The following is an 11,654-nucleotide window of genomic DNA, read 5'->3' on the forward strand; positions in this document are numbered from 1 at the left end:
TGTAAAAAGGTAGACACCAATCCAATTATAATAAATAAAACATTTAATTAAATGAATATGTCTTGGAGAGAAATCACAATTTGTAAAATCCCATCTCATCTCATCCAATCACACCTCATCCAATCACAGCTAATCCAATCCGCTGCGAGATAGAAAGTCCTCGAGTGCGCTCAGTCGCTCCACCAGCCTCACATCAGCATCCTCCTCCTCATCGCCAGCCAGGCCCCCGTTGGCACGGCAACGCCTGCGAGTCACTGCTGACGAGCGCATGGATGACGTCAGCAGAGCCGTGGAGATGAGTCCACTTCCAGCTGAGAGAGGGACAGAGAGAGAGAGATAAGGTTGAGAGACCGAGAAGGATTTGAGAGGTCAGCGGCAGAAACATAAATATTAGAGGGAGCTAGAAACAGAGCAATAGAAAGATACAGCTAGAAAGATAGTGATAACGAGATAGAGACAAAGAAAGATAGACATAGGGAGATAGAGACGCACACTGTCGATAGATAAACTGTGTGAGACAGACTCATCCTGGTGCTGAATGTGTTAAATGCATCAGCGTGTGTTTTCGAACATACGTTTTATGTGGGTGTCTGTCCAAATTCCCAAACGGCCCGACAATTTGCTGCTAGTCTTGGAGTTACCGCTAATCAAACAATAATTCCAATAATGCGTGCGGCTGAGCGGGTGCCTGTTACGTCCAAAGAGGCATAATTATGCTTTGTAGAACTGGATCGGACGAGGTGCGTTTGCTTTCACATCTCAAGCGAACTGTACCAGGGTTCGTTTGGAAGCAAACCGAGACCAGCTGTTCAGGGAGGTCTCGGTCGGCTGACAAAATGAGGTTCACTGGTTTGCATTAAAGTGAGGTGGTTGCATTCACACCAACGCAAACGTAACGAACCAAGGGACCAAACTCGTTTAGTGCGCACTAAATGCTGTTGGTGTGAAAGCACGAATAAACTGTTGAAACAGAAGTATCGTCATGTAATCCATTGATTTCAACAATGTAACTATTCAAAATACCAATAATTTAAATTGTAACTGTAACGAATACAGTTAGCTATAATTTGTATTCTGAATACGTAACGCCGGTACATGTATTCCGATACTCCCCAACACTGATTACGACCCACGCGACTTTATGATGCGACTATATTTTTTATAAACAAAAAGTTCATTGATGAAATTATCCTTTATCTTTCCCTTGTTAACAGTTAACACATTAACATATCTATGGTTTGATATGACAGTAACTGAGAGGTAAGATACTCAAATTTCCAGTTTGTTTATGTGGACATGAAAGGTCACTGTTGAAGGAATACGGCCCTTAATAATGGATACCATTCAGTTTAGTTTCTGTTACCTCATCACGTGTCTTCACTTTTTAAAAAATAAGCCTATAAATAAGTGCAATTTGTGTGTGTAGTTTGAGTTCTTTATTATAAATGTTTAATGAGTAAAACCAAAAATGTTGCCAATAGTAACAGGAGAAGGCAGTAATCACACATTTGTAATTACTAGAAGCCTCATGGGTCATGGCAGAGCTTCAGTGTAGCCTAGAAACTTCAGAAGACCATAGGATAAGAGTAGGCTACTCCGATGACTGCAAGGAAAATAAAGTTGTGTGAACATTGTGCAAAGTGTTGAGGAAATTGCACCATAGGACTAATCCCTGTGGACAACTCACACAGGCGCTATTGTGGATGACGGATAGCCAAGGAAAATACACCACTACCTGTTCTGCTGGTGTTTATCAAATAACAAACCTGTTATTTTAAGGAGGTCGAGCATTTTGGCATCTTTTGGCCATATTTAAACATTGAATTTGCGGCCAAATAGCCAAATCTATGGCTGCAACAGATTATTGGGAGCCATGGAATACTGAACCCTGGGGAGAACCCCAGAATATTTGATTAATGATTATTATTAGAACCTCCCAGTTTAAAGTCCATCTCTGTCAGGTTCCCACACAGGAAACTAGTGCTACCAAAGGTTTGAATAGGGATTTTATATCCGCACACAAAACGAACACAGCATAATTTGGTTACTTGACTATTTGGGCCCAGCCCAAAATATTATATAGAGATAAATAGATAAATAGATAGAAGACAGAAAGAAAGACAGAGCGAAAGAGAGGGAGAGGGGTAGGCAGGAGGTTAGGTTGATAGATCACCTGGTCCAAGGCGACGTCTTCTCGGCCTGGGGGCATGGCTAAAGTCTAAGAGGCGTGGCCTCTTTTGGTGAGCCATGCAGAGGACACGCCCACCTCGCTCCCGCGGCTCCTCGAATATAGTCTCCAAGCTAAGATTTAATAATCATATATAATAAATATGTGTTACAAATAGTTAATATAATATAGTCTCCAAGCTAAGATTTAATATTCATATATAATAAATATGTGTTACAAATAGTTAATATAATATAGTCTCCAAGCTAAGATTCAATAATAATAAATAATAAATGTGTTGCAAATGGTTAATATAATAAAGTCTCAAAGCAAGAATACAAATATAATATAAATAATACAAATGTTAATAACAGTATATAATTCAATTATATGTAAAAAATATAAAATGATTATAATATAGTCTCCAAGCTATGAAAAAATACTAATAATAATATTAAACATAGTTTCACACACTCAGATCACTTCCTATGGACCTGAAGAGGACCTGAAGAGGACCCCACTGGTACTGTGACGTCAACATCCAAACAGAGGAGTCTAAACCTCAACTGTTGTTGATACCACCTTGTTTCTCTCCCACTCTCACCCTCCCTCCCACTCTGTCTCTGGACTATCTCTCCTCTCACCTTTCAGCAAAGTATTCGTATTTGTGCATAATGTAACCAAACTGTCTCTTTTGCAAATATGCATTAAGAAAATATGATTATGATTCCTATGAAATATGATTATTTTCATATAATTCCTACCTAACAAACTAATATCTGAATATTCAGGCCCAGCCCAAAATAACAATATATCATAAAAATATGAAATTAAAAATACATAATTTTGTCTCCAAGCTCCATCAAATATTAATGATCATCATTTATAGAAATGCGTTGTAATTAAAAGAAAGATAATAATGATAATCATCATACTGCACTAATAATATAATTAGAAAATCATAATAGTATCAAATCGTAATTACATAATAAAATGTTAAAACAAATAAGATATGATAATACTAAATGTTGCTCTTTTAAGGGTGCTGAGCTGTGATGTGAGAGGACAGAGCAGGAGAGGCCTGTGAGAGCTCCTCCCTCTAGAGGCACCTTTGGCGGTTGTGGTGGGTGTAGATGAGTGTGTACCTGTTGTTGCTAGGCGACCGATAGTTCTGATTGGTGTAAATCTCCTCCAGGCTAAACTCTTTCTTCTTTAGTCTGAAGAGGAATAGAAAAATAATCAGTCGCCATTGGCTTGTCAGAAAAGTTCCCTAGGGCAACGACCCCTGACCTCACCATGTTACACCAACATTTTATAACCTATTTGAAATAATTATAGTTAGTCAGGGGCCCTGTACCCTCTAGGGTCCCCTCACCTCTGACCTCTAGGGTCCTCTCACCCCTAGGGTTTAGGAGGCCCCTGTACCCTCTAGGGTCCTCTCACCCCTAGGGTTTAGGAGGCCCCTATACCCTCTAGGGTCCTCTCACCCCTAGGGTTCAGGAGGCCCCTATACCCTCTGGGGTCCTCTCACCTCTTGGGTCGGGGGAGGCCCCTATACCCTCTAGGGTCCTCTCACCCCTAGGGTTCAGGAGGCCCCTGTACCCTCTAGGGTCCTCTCACCCCTAGGGTTTAGGAGGCCCCTATACCCTCTCACCCCTAGGGTTCAGGAGGCCCCTATACCCTCTAGGGTCCTCTCACCCCTAGGGTTCAGGAGGCCCCTATACCCTCTAGGGTCCTCTCACCCCTAGGGTTCAGGAGGCCCCTATACCCTCTGGGGTCCTCTCACCTCTTGGGTCGGGGGAGGCCCCTATACCCTCTAGGGTCCTCTCACCCCTAGGGTTCAGGAGGCCCCTACACCCTCTAGGGTCCTCTCACCCCTAGGGTTTAGGAGGCCCCTATACCCTCTAGGGTCCTCTCACCTCTTGGGTCGGGGGAGGCCCATGGGCGTCAGCTCAGCGTCTCGTTTGGGCATCGACTTCCTGATTGGGATTTCAGATACACGCTTGATCCGGACCTTCAGGTCCAGGTCAAGCGTGACCTGTCCAGTCTTCCGTGGTCCAGTCTTCCGTAGGTGCTCTGCGGCAGTGGGAGCCGGTGATTGGCTTGAAGCCGTGCTGCTGGCCGCTCCGTCGGCCAATGAGCCGTGAGCCCCGGGCCTCTTCAGCCGACGGGAACATCTGGAGAGGGACCTGGAGTCATATCAGCGGTATTGTTACGTTTGACATTTTTACTAAATATTGAAACTAATTTTTCTGTTTGTGAGATACGTGACTGACCTTACAGAGCTGCACTTGGGGGCCAAAGGTTTTCCATAACTAGAAAGATCAGAAATAAATCAAACACATGATGAATACTGACATGAGCATCGATGTCCTTCATAAAGACCGACCGGCAGAGGGAGATGGACAGTACCTGTGGTCGTTCCCCAGACCGGGCGGGGCTGTCCGGTCTCTCAGCGGGCGTTCTGGAGGCCATTGGCCCGCTGTTGCTAGGAGACAAAGCCTTGCTGTCTCTATGGCAACGGGCGAGAGGTGGACAAGAGCACGAAGAGGGCGGAGCCGAAGGCCTGTCGTCATGGAGACATGAGGTGAGTTGATTCGGAGGGCGGTTAGTGATCGGCCCTGTGGTGAGCGGAGGGAAAAGAAGCAGCATCCTGATTGGCCTGCGGGGGAGCCTGACCAGAACAAACAGGAGATGGGATTCCCTGATTGGCTTGTAGATGGTGTGGAGGTCTCTGATTGGCCGGGAGGTGGCGAAGAGGTCTCAGATTGGCAAGGAAGTGGTGCGGAGTAACTGACTGAATGGCTGCACAAGATTTCTTGTGATTGGTCAGACTGTGCCGTAGGGTCTGTTGGACATGTTTGGCATAGTGGATAGTCTCCAACAAACAGGACGTTATGAGTGGCACCGTTGGGCCACGAACGGTCAGGGACGCGAGAGCTCATTGATTTGTCTAAGCAGTGCGAGAGGGGGAGCCGGGATTGGCCGCATGGCAACAGCATATTACTTGATTGATGGAGAGGTGGAATAGAACACTGTGATTGGACGATGGTCGCATTGGACGTTACCCCTGAAGCAGCGGGACAGGAATTGGGAATGTCCCTGCAGACTCTTCTCTTCTTAAATCCCTTTAGCTCCTTCCGCTGTCCTGAGGACCCGCCTCCTTTTTCTCCTGACATCGGCTTGCTGCCGCCACCAGCAGTCTTTTTCAATGGAAAATGTCCCCCGTTCAAAGACCACCTCCTTTTCCCTTTAGCGGGCACCTCCCTTTCCAGCGCAGTGGACTTAAGCTCCTCCCCCATGGTGCTGGAACCTGCTCTCTGAGTCGTCACAGCACCCGTTGCTAGCGGCGACCTGCAGACTAGGATGGAGGGACACCCCACTGCTAGGTGGGGCCTCCCCGTCGCTATTGAAGGCGTTCCTGTTGTTAGGGAGGGCAATCTAGGTGCTAAAAGGGGCACTTCTGTTGCTATGGGCGACTTACAGTTCAGGTGAGAAGGCGTTACCGTTGCTAGGGAGGGTGTTCTTGTGCTAAGGGGCAATGGACTAGTCATGTGGGAGGGCATTCCCATTGATAGGGTTTGAGTTCCTGTTGCTAGGGACAATGCCCGGGTCAGGTGGGAAGGTGCTCCTGTAGCTAAGGAGGGTGTTACTGTTGCCGGGGGCAAAATAGAGGTCAGGTTGGAGGGCCCTCCCGTTGTGAGGCAGGGCGTTGCCGTTTCTCGGCGCGTCCTGCAGGTCAGGCGGGAGGGCGTTGGTTTCAATAGAGGCGACACACAGGTCCTGGTGGAGGAGACGGGGGCCGTGGTCTCTGTGCATGGTGCCGCCCCTTTGGACAGAGCACACAGAAGAGGACATCAGTGTTACAGTGCTAGTGAACATGAAGTCACGCTTTAAACATTTAATACGTCTCCGATGATCTTCATCATAGTAATCCTTGCTTTTTTGTCACTGTTTGTCACAAAATAACAGCGTAATGCAGAACAGTGCTTTTTTTGTCGATGCACCTTGACATCACAAAAGGGTACGGCAACACTTAGAGGGTACTCCAACGCCACGGTGCGTGGGGGTGAGGGGAGGTCGGTCGGAGCAGGTGAGCCTCTCAGAAATGTATGCAGAACACATAGTATAACATCAGGGTGTGTGGCAAATCTTATAATGCTCATACTCAATGACGCAAACTAGCCAAAATGAAAATATCCTTAAAGGGGACATATTATACCACCAGGTGTGGGATTAGTGTGCGATTAGCCTTGCAAGCAGTTTCGAAAATCTGCCCCATGACATCACTAGTGGGCGTGTCCACCTAGATCTGTGCTGGACAGATGAGCAACGTTTACTTCACCCCTCCTGACACGCCCACTCGTGATGTCATATGGGGCAGATTTTCGAAACGGCTTATAAGGCTAATCACACTCTCACCTGGTGGTATAATATGTCCCCTTTAAGTTGCTGTGAGCGATAACCATGTGGATGATACATGGTTGTGTTATCACAACCATGACAACAAAACAACACAGACAAAGATGTCAGGTCAAAACTACATCCGCAGCGCCACTGTGCAATTAATCTCCGATCCCTCACACGCCGGTGAAACAGAGAGGAGATAAGCTTATGCTCCATCCTTTTCCCAAACGTTAGTTGATTCAATTATACTGGAGTTTTACATTTTAATCCAGGTGTAAAATAGTGGAGCGATGGCGGTTTGAGGAGGAGGGGGATCATGACGTACAAGTACATGTCCCCATGTTTTGGAGACATTGGTTTTTTGTTTTTTTTCCCTGTTAGAATAGCCAACCACTCTTTGGGAGGAAGTTGGTAAACAAATCACAATTGTTTCGATACAACTGCACACCTGCATGTTGAAAGCAACCTATATTCCCGTAACGCAGTGCAAGTAAATTTGGCTTGGAGTAGGGCTGAACGATTAATTGAATTAAAACTGAAATTGCGATGTAATAGAGAGCAATTTGTAAATCGCAACGGCTGTGATAAAAAAAAAAAAAAATCAGGCTTCAATAGTTGGTTAAAGATTTTATATTATCAACTCATGCATCAATTTATCTCAACAAATAGGCCTGGCCTTAAGGAAAAAGCAGTAATATGTTGACTGCTTACAATGTTGTGTTGGTCATATTATATAATGATTTATTTCTTGTTGAGTGAATGATACAGAACATGAGGAACTTTAAAAACTAAAATCGCTGACTAAATCGCAATCGCAATATTGGTCGAAATAATCCAATTCGATGATTTGCCCAAACCGTTCAGCCCTAGATTGTAGCCAAGATTCCTTTGATGTGAGGTACACACAAAGCTCTCACGGAGACGGTGAACCGGGTGAAGGTTTTATTCCATGCTGGCCACTGAACAATGTGCACGGTGGATCAAGCCTCTCAGCGGATCAGGAGCGGCACAGCTTGTTTAATCAAAGGATTGGCAAAAATGGCCAATTAGACTATTAGCCATTTTTCAAACTGCAGTGATTCTTGCGCAAAGGTAACATCATTTCATCTAAATTACAACAGAGATGTGTAACAATGCTACCATTCTGCTACAAAGGCGTGAGCAGTTTCTGTTGTTTACAGAAATTGATCCGGCAACTTGACAGCATTCATGAGTGAAAGGGGCTCATATCCCTCTCCATATCCCTATATCAACCCCCATATGCCTCTATCATTCCCTCCATATCTCTGTCACTGCGGCCCTTCCTCAAAGCTCTATTCATATCTCAATGTGCCTTTATCCATCCCTCCATATCTTTGTCCCCTCAATATCTCGCTCCCTTGATACATCTCTATATGACCTCCCATATACATCTAACACTGTACCTCCATATTTCTCCTCCCATCTATCTCCATCCAGCTATATTCTTTGATACATACGTATCAAAGACATATATAGATACTACGTATCTACCCCCTCCCTCCAAGTTTCTATCAACTCCTCCATCTCTCTATTCCACTATTTATCTAATCGCTAAACCTGTCAATCCCTCTCAACTGTGTTTATTCCACCAATTTCATACTTCCTGACGAAAGCACATTGAAAAAAGTTTACATTTTCATCTCTATAAATGTAAAGCTCTACGAGCATTGTGCACAAACTACCTTCTAGGTAATCCAACACGGAACCTGTGGGCACCACCTGGTCGCCCCCCCGGCACCACCTGGTCCCCTCCCGGCACCACCTGGTCAGGGACCACCTGCCCCCCCCCCCCCCCGGCACCACCTGGTCAAGGACCACCTGCCCCCCCCCCCCCCCCCCCCCCCCCCCCCCGGCACAACCTGGTCGCCTCAGGGACCACCTGGTCAGGGACCACCTGGTCAGGGACGCCCTGTTCGCCTCAGGGACTACCTGGTCAGGGACCACCTGGTCAGGGACGCCCTGTTCGCCTCAGGGACCACCTGGTCAGGGACGCCCTGTTCGCCTCAGGGACTACCTGGTCAGGGACCACCTGGTCAGGGACGCCCTGTTCGCCTCAGGGACCACCTGGTCAGGGACCACCTGGTCAGGGACGCCCTGTTCGCCTCAGGGACTACCTGGTCAGGGACCACCTGGTCAGGGACGCCCTGTTCGCCTCAGGGACTACCTGGTCAGGGACCACCTGGTCGCCTCAGGGACCACGCGAGTCACACGTGGGGCATGTTCTAAAGATGGCAGTAGTCACCATGGAGCTCTGACTAGACTTTGTATTTAATTGTGTTGATGTACTTTTTTGCATCATAACCCGTGCGTTGATGTAGATTTAATGGCAATGTCAATATTGTGCACCGCCAGCGCTCTTCACAAACGCCCAAATGATGTATATTACGGTTAATATTCCAAAAACAAGTTGGGCTGCTTCAAAAGATCAATAACACGTAAATGCCGCATGGACCTGTCGCTTTCGGCTCCACCTATTGGTTCATGTCCGAAATGGTTAGGACAGAGCTTGAGTGTAAAAGACACGGTTACCGCAGAGCTTCAGTGTAAAAGTCAAAGCTCGGGGGTACTTAAAGTGATGATAAAATGTTAAGGATGGTTCTATAAAACTGCACAAAGAGAGTAAACACACAGGTGCTATTCTATGACGACCACCGCAAATGGGAAAAACATTTTAACTTTCTAAAATAATTCGGAATTCTCTCAGATAACACATTTCATTCTCCTCACCTTTGGTTCTATTCTTCCTGGCCATGCCCCCTGACATGGCCCCGCCCTCATCCAGCATAATCCCACCCCTTTGCATGACTAGCAGAGGCAGGTGGAGCCACAAGCGTTCGAGCCCGGCCTCCACAGCAGCCAGACGGAGACAGAGGGGCGCCAGCGCCTCCTTAAGGAGACTGAGGGGGAGGAGCTGCTGCTCCTCCGACAGGCCAGGTCCTTCCTGGAGGGGCGGTCTGGTGGAGTTTGGGGGCGTGACTCCTAGATTGTTTTCATGTTGCTGACTGACATCGTCACAGTGATGACGCAAATCGTTGTCAGCGTGATGACCGACATTGTTGTCACGGTGATGACCCACGTCGATGTCACGGTGATGACCCACATTGTTCTCATGGTGATGACCCACAACGTCAAGGTGACGACCGACACAGTCCTGACGTTGATGAATGACTTCTTCAACGTAAAGGTGATGACTGGCCTCATCATGGTCACGTTGAGTGATATTATGGTCCCTGACCACCCAGGGTGCTCCGAGGTCCCATCCACGACCCGGAGAGGAGAGGGGAGGGGCGGGGAGGGGGGGAGCCCCGTCCATCTGGGAGGTTTGTGGAGTGAGCATGACAGACACTGGAGAGAGAGAATAGATTACTATAATACGAAAACTCTACTAAATACAAACATATATACTATAACCTCTGTTGCTCATTCAGTATTCACTGAAGCTAACCTAAAATAACAGTCTATCAGTATTTACTGTAAATATCATAATAACCGTCACGCTCAGTTTTACTTAAAGTAAGTTGAATAATACGTTAGTATTTACTGTTCTTAGATTAATAATTCAGTACTTACTTTAAATAACTGATGGTAAACTGATTTACTTTGTCTTTTCACTGTTAAAAACGTAATAACTGTCTCTCTCAGATTGCATTGGTCATAACCCTCCTTCAGTTTGTAGTGTACTGGTAATTAACTAATCACTCCCTCTCAGAATGTATTCAATGTAATGGTAATAACTTAATCACTGTCTCTCTCAGAATGTACCGGTATTAAAGTAACTGTCATTCTCAGAATGTCCTGGTAATAACTTAATAACTGCCTCAAAATGTACTGGTAATAACCCAATAACTGTCTCTCTCAGGATGAACAGGTAATAACTTAATAAATGTCTCTCAGGATGTACTGGTATTCAATTAACTGTCCCTCCATATTTACTGTACAAAGCATAACTTAACAGTTAGTAAATCAGTATTTGTTAAAAACGTAATAAGTTTGCCTAGGTATTAACTGTAACTACATGAGGCATCGTTACATGTTTTGATATTAGAAGTTAGTGTCTCACTATGATGAACTATACAAATTACGGTGTAGCTCCAGATAGCATAATGCTAGTACCCTGTATGTATATGGTAAGCAAGCTAGCTAGCCGACCGGCTAATCCAAACTAAAGACTTACCGCGATTTCTTCCCGGTTTTACGGAGACATCCATCCACTCGGGCGCATGCTCATGTTTGTTTTTAAGCAATAAGTCAACAACAAGCTACGGTTTGGTCCCAAGACAACGAGCCACCTCTCCGGCTATCCGACTAGCTGCGCATGGTGCATTCGAGTCGTGTTGGATGGAAGTAATGCTTCAGTTTGGCCACATTAGGCACGATTTCCCACCCAATCTGGCAACACTGGCTGAAACGTACCTCAGCCGGTGCTGCCAGATTGGGCTGGAAATCTGGCAATATTGACAGCGGAAGAACCATGAAGGAGTTCGCATGGTGCGTTCGAGTCTCGTGGGATTGAAGCGATGCAGCGGCCGAACCACGACCATCAAACCAGTGGAGTGTCCACGACTTCAAAACGATCGACGTTCGTTCAATGACACTACCTTTTTCTTATTTTGGGATGGTGGGAACTGGGAAGAGAGTGGATTATCAAGAAATTTCGATTGATTTGTATTGAACGGAATGCTTCGGTTGACCGGAGTTGTCTATAAAGTTGGTGTGCTCTTTATAATTGCTGTATTATCCGTGTAGTCGGATACATCCGTGGATTAATAATGAAATATCTTATAATAAATATCGGCGCTTTGGTCAAGAAACCAGAAAACGAGTTATTAATAATTTGAATGTTGGCGTGCCGTGGACAGAATTTTAAAGTCTGAAGAGTGATTAAGGTAACACCTACTGTTACTGTATAACGTGTACATCAGAGGGGGGGGGGGGGGGGGGGGGGGGCGTTTTAGCATCCAGAATAAAATACAGATTTAACCTCGCCATCTGGCTTCTACTGAAGCAATGAGTTCTCTGGAGAAATTAAATTCTGCTGTTTTCCTGAGTTAACTACCTC

The 11,654-nt window shown here is 45.9% G+C and overlaps 1 protein-coding gene and 1 long non-coding RNA gene across 2 annotated transcripts; one reads left to right on the forward strand and one right to left on the reverse strand.

The window, feature by feature from the left end:
• Positions 1 to 20: 20 nt before the first annotated feature.
• On the reverse strand, positions 21 to 11,009 carry wu:fi75a02 (uncharacterized). The gene is made up of 8 exons (XM_030341951.1): positions 10,770 to 11,009; positions 9,323 to 9,940; positions 4,580 to 5,996; positions 4,444 to 4,482; positions 4,087 to 4,356; positions 3,313 to 3,384; positions 2,174 to 2,301; positions 21 to 311 (listed from the first exon to the last, which is right to left on the reverse strand). Exons 1-8 carry the CDS (start codon positions 10,801 to 10,803, stop codon positions 130 to 132), a joined length of 2,760 nt encoding a protein of 919 aa, XP_030197811.1. The 5' UTR covers positions 10,804 to 11,009; the 3' UTR covers positions 21 to 129.
• On the forward strand, positions 4,237 to 8,389 carry LOC115532281 (uncharacterized). Its single transcript, XR_003974008.1, has 3 exons — positions 4,237 to 4,373; positions 4,551 to 4,754; positions 8,285 to 8,389. It is a non-coding gene; the product is annotated as an uncharacterized LOC115532281 (long non-coding RNA).
• Positions 11,010 to 11,654: the final 645 nt, after the last annotated feature.

The sequence above is a fragment of the Gadus morhua genome, chromosome 19, assembly GCF_902167405.1.
Source record: "Gadus morhua chromosome 19, gadMor3.0, whole genome shotgun sequence".
Classification (NCBI taxonomy): Eukaryota; Metazoa; Chordata; class Actinopteri; order Gadiformes; family Gadidae; genus Gadus; species Gadus morhua.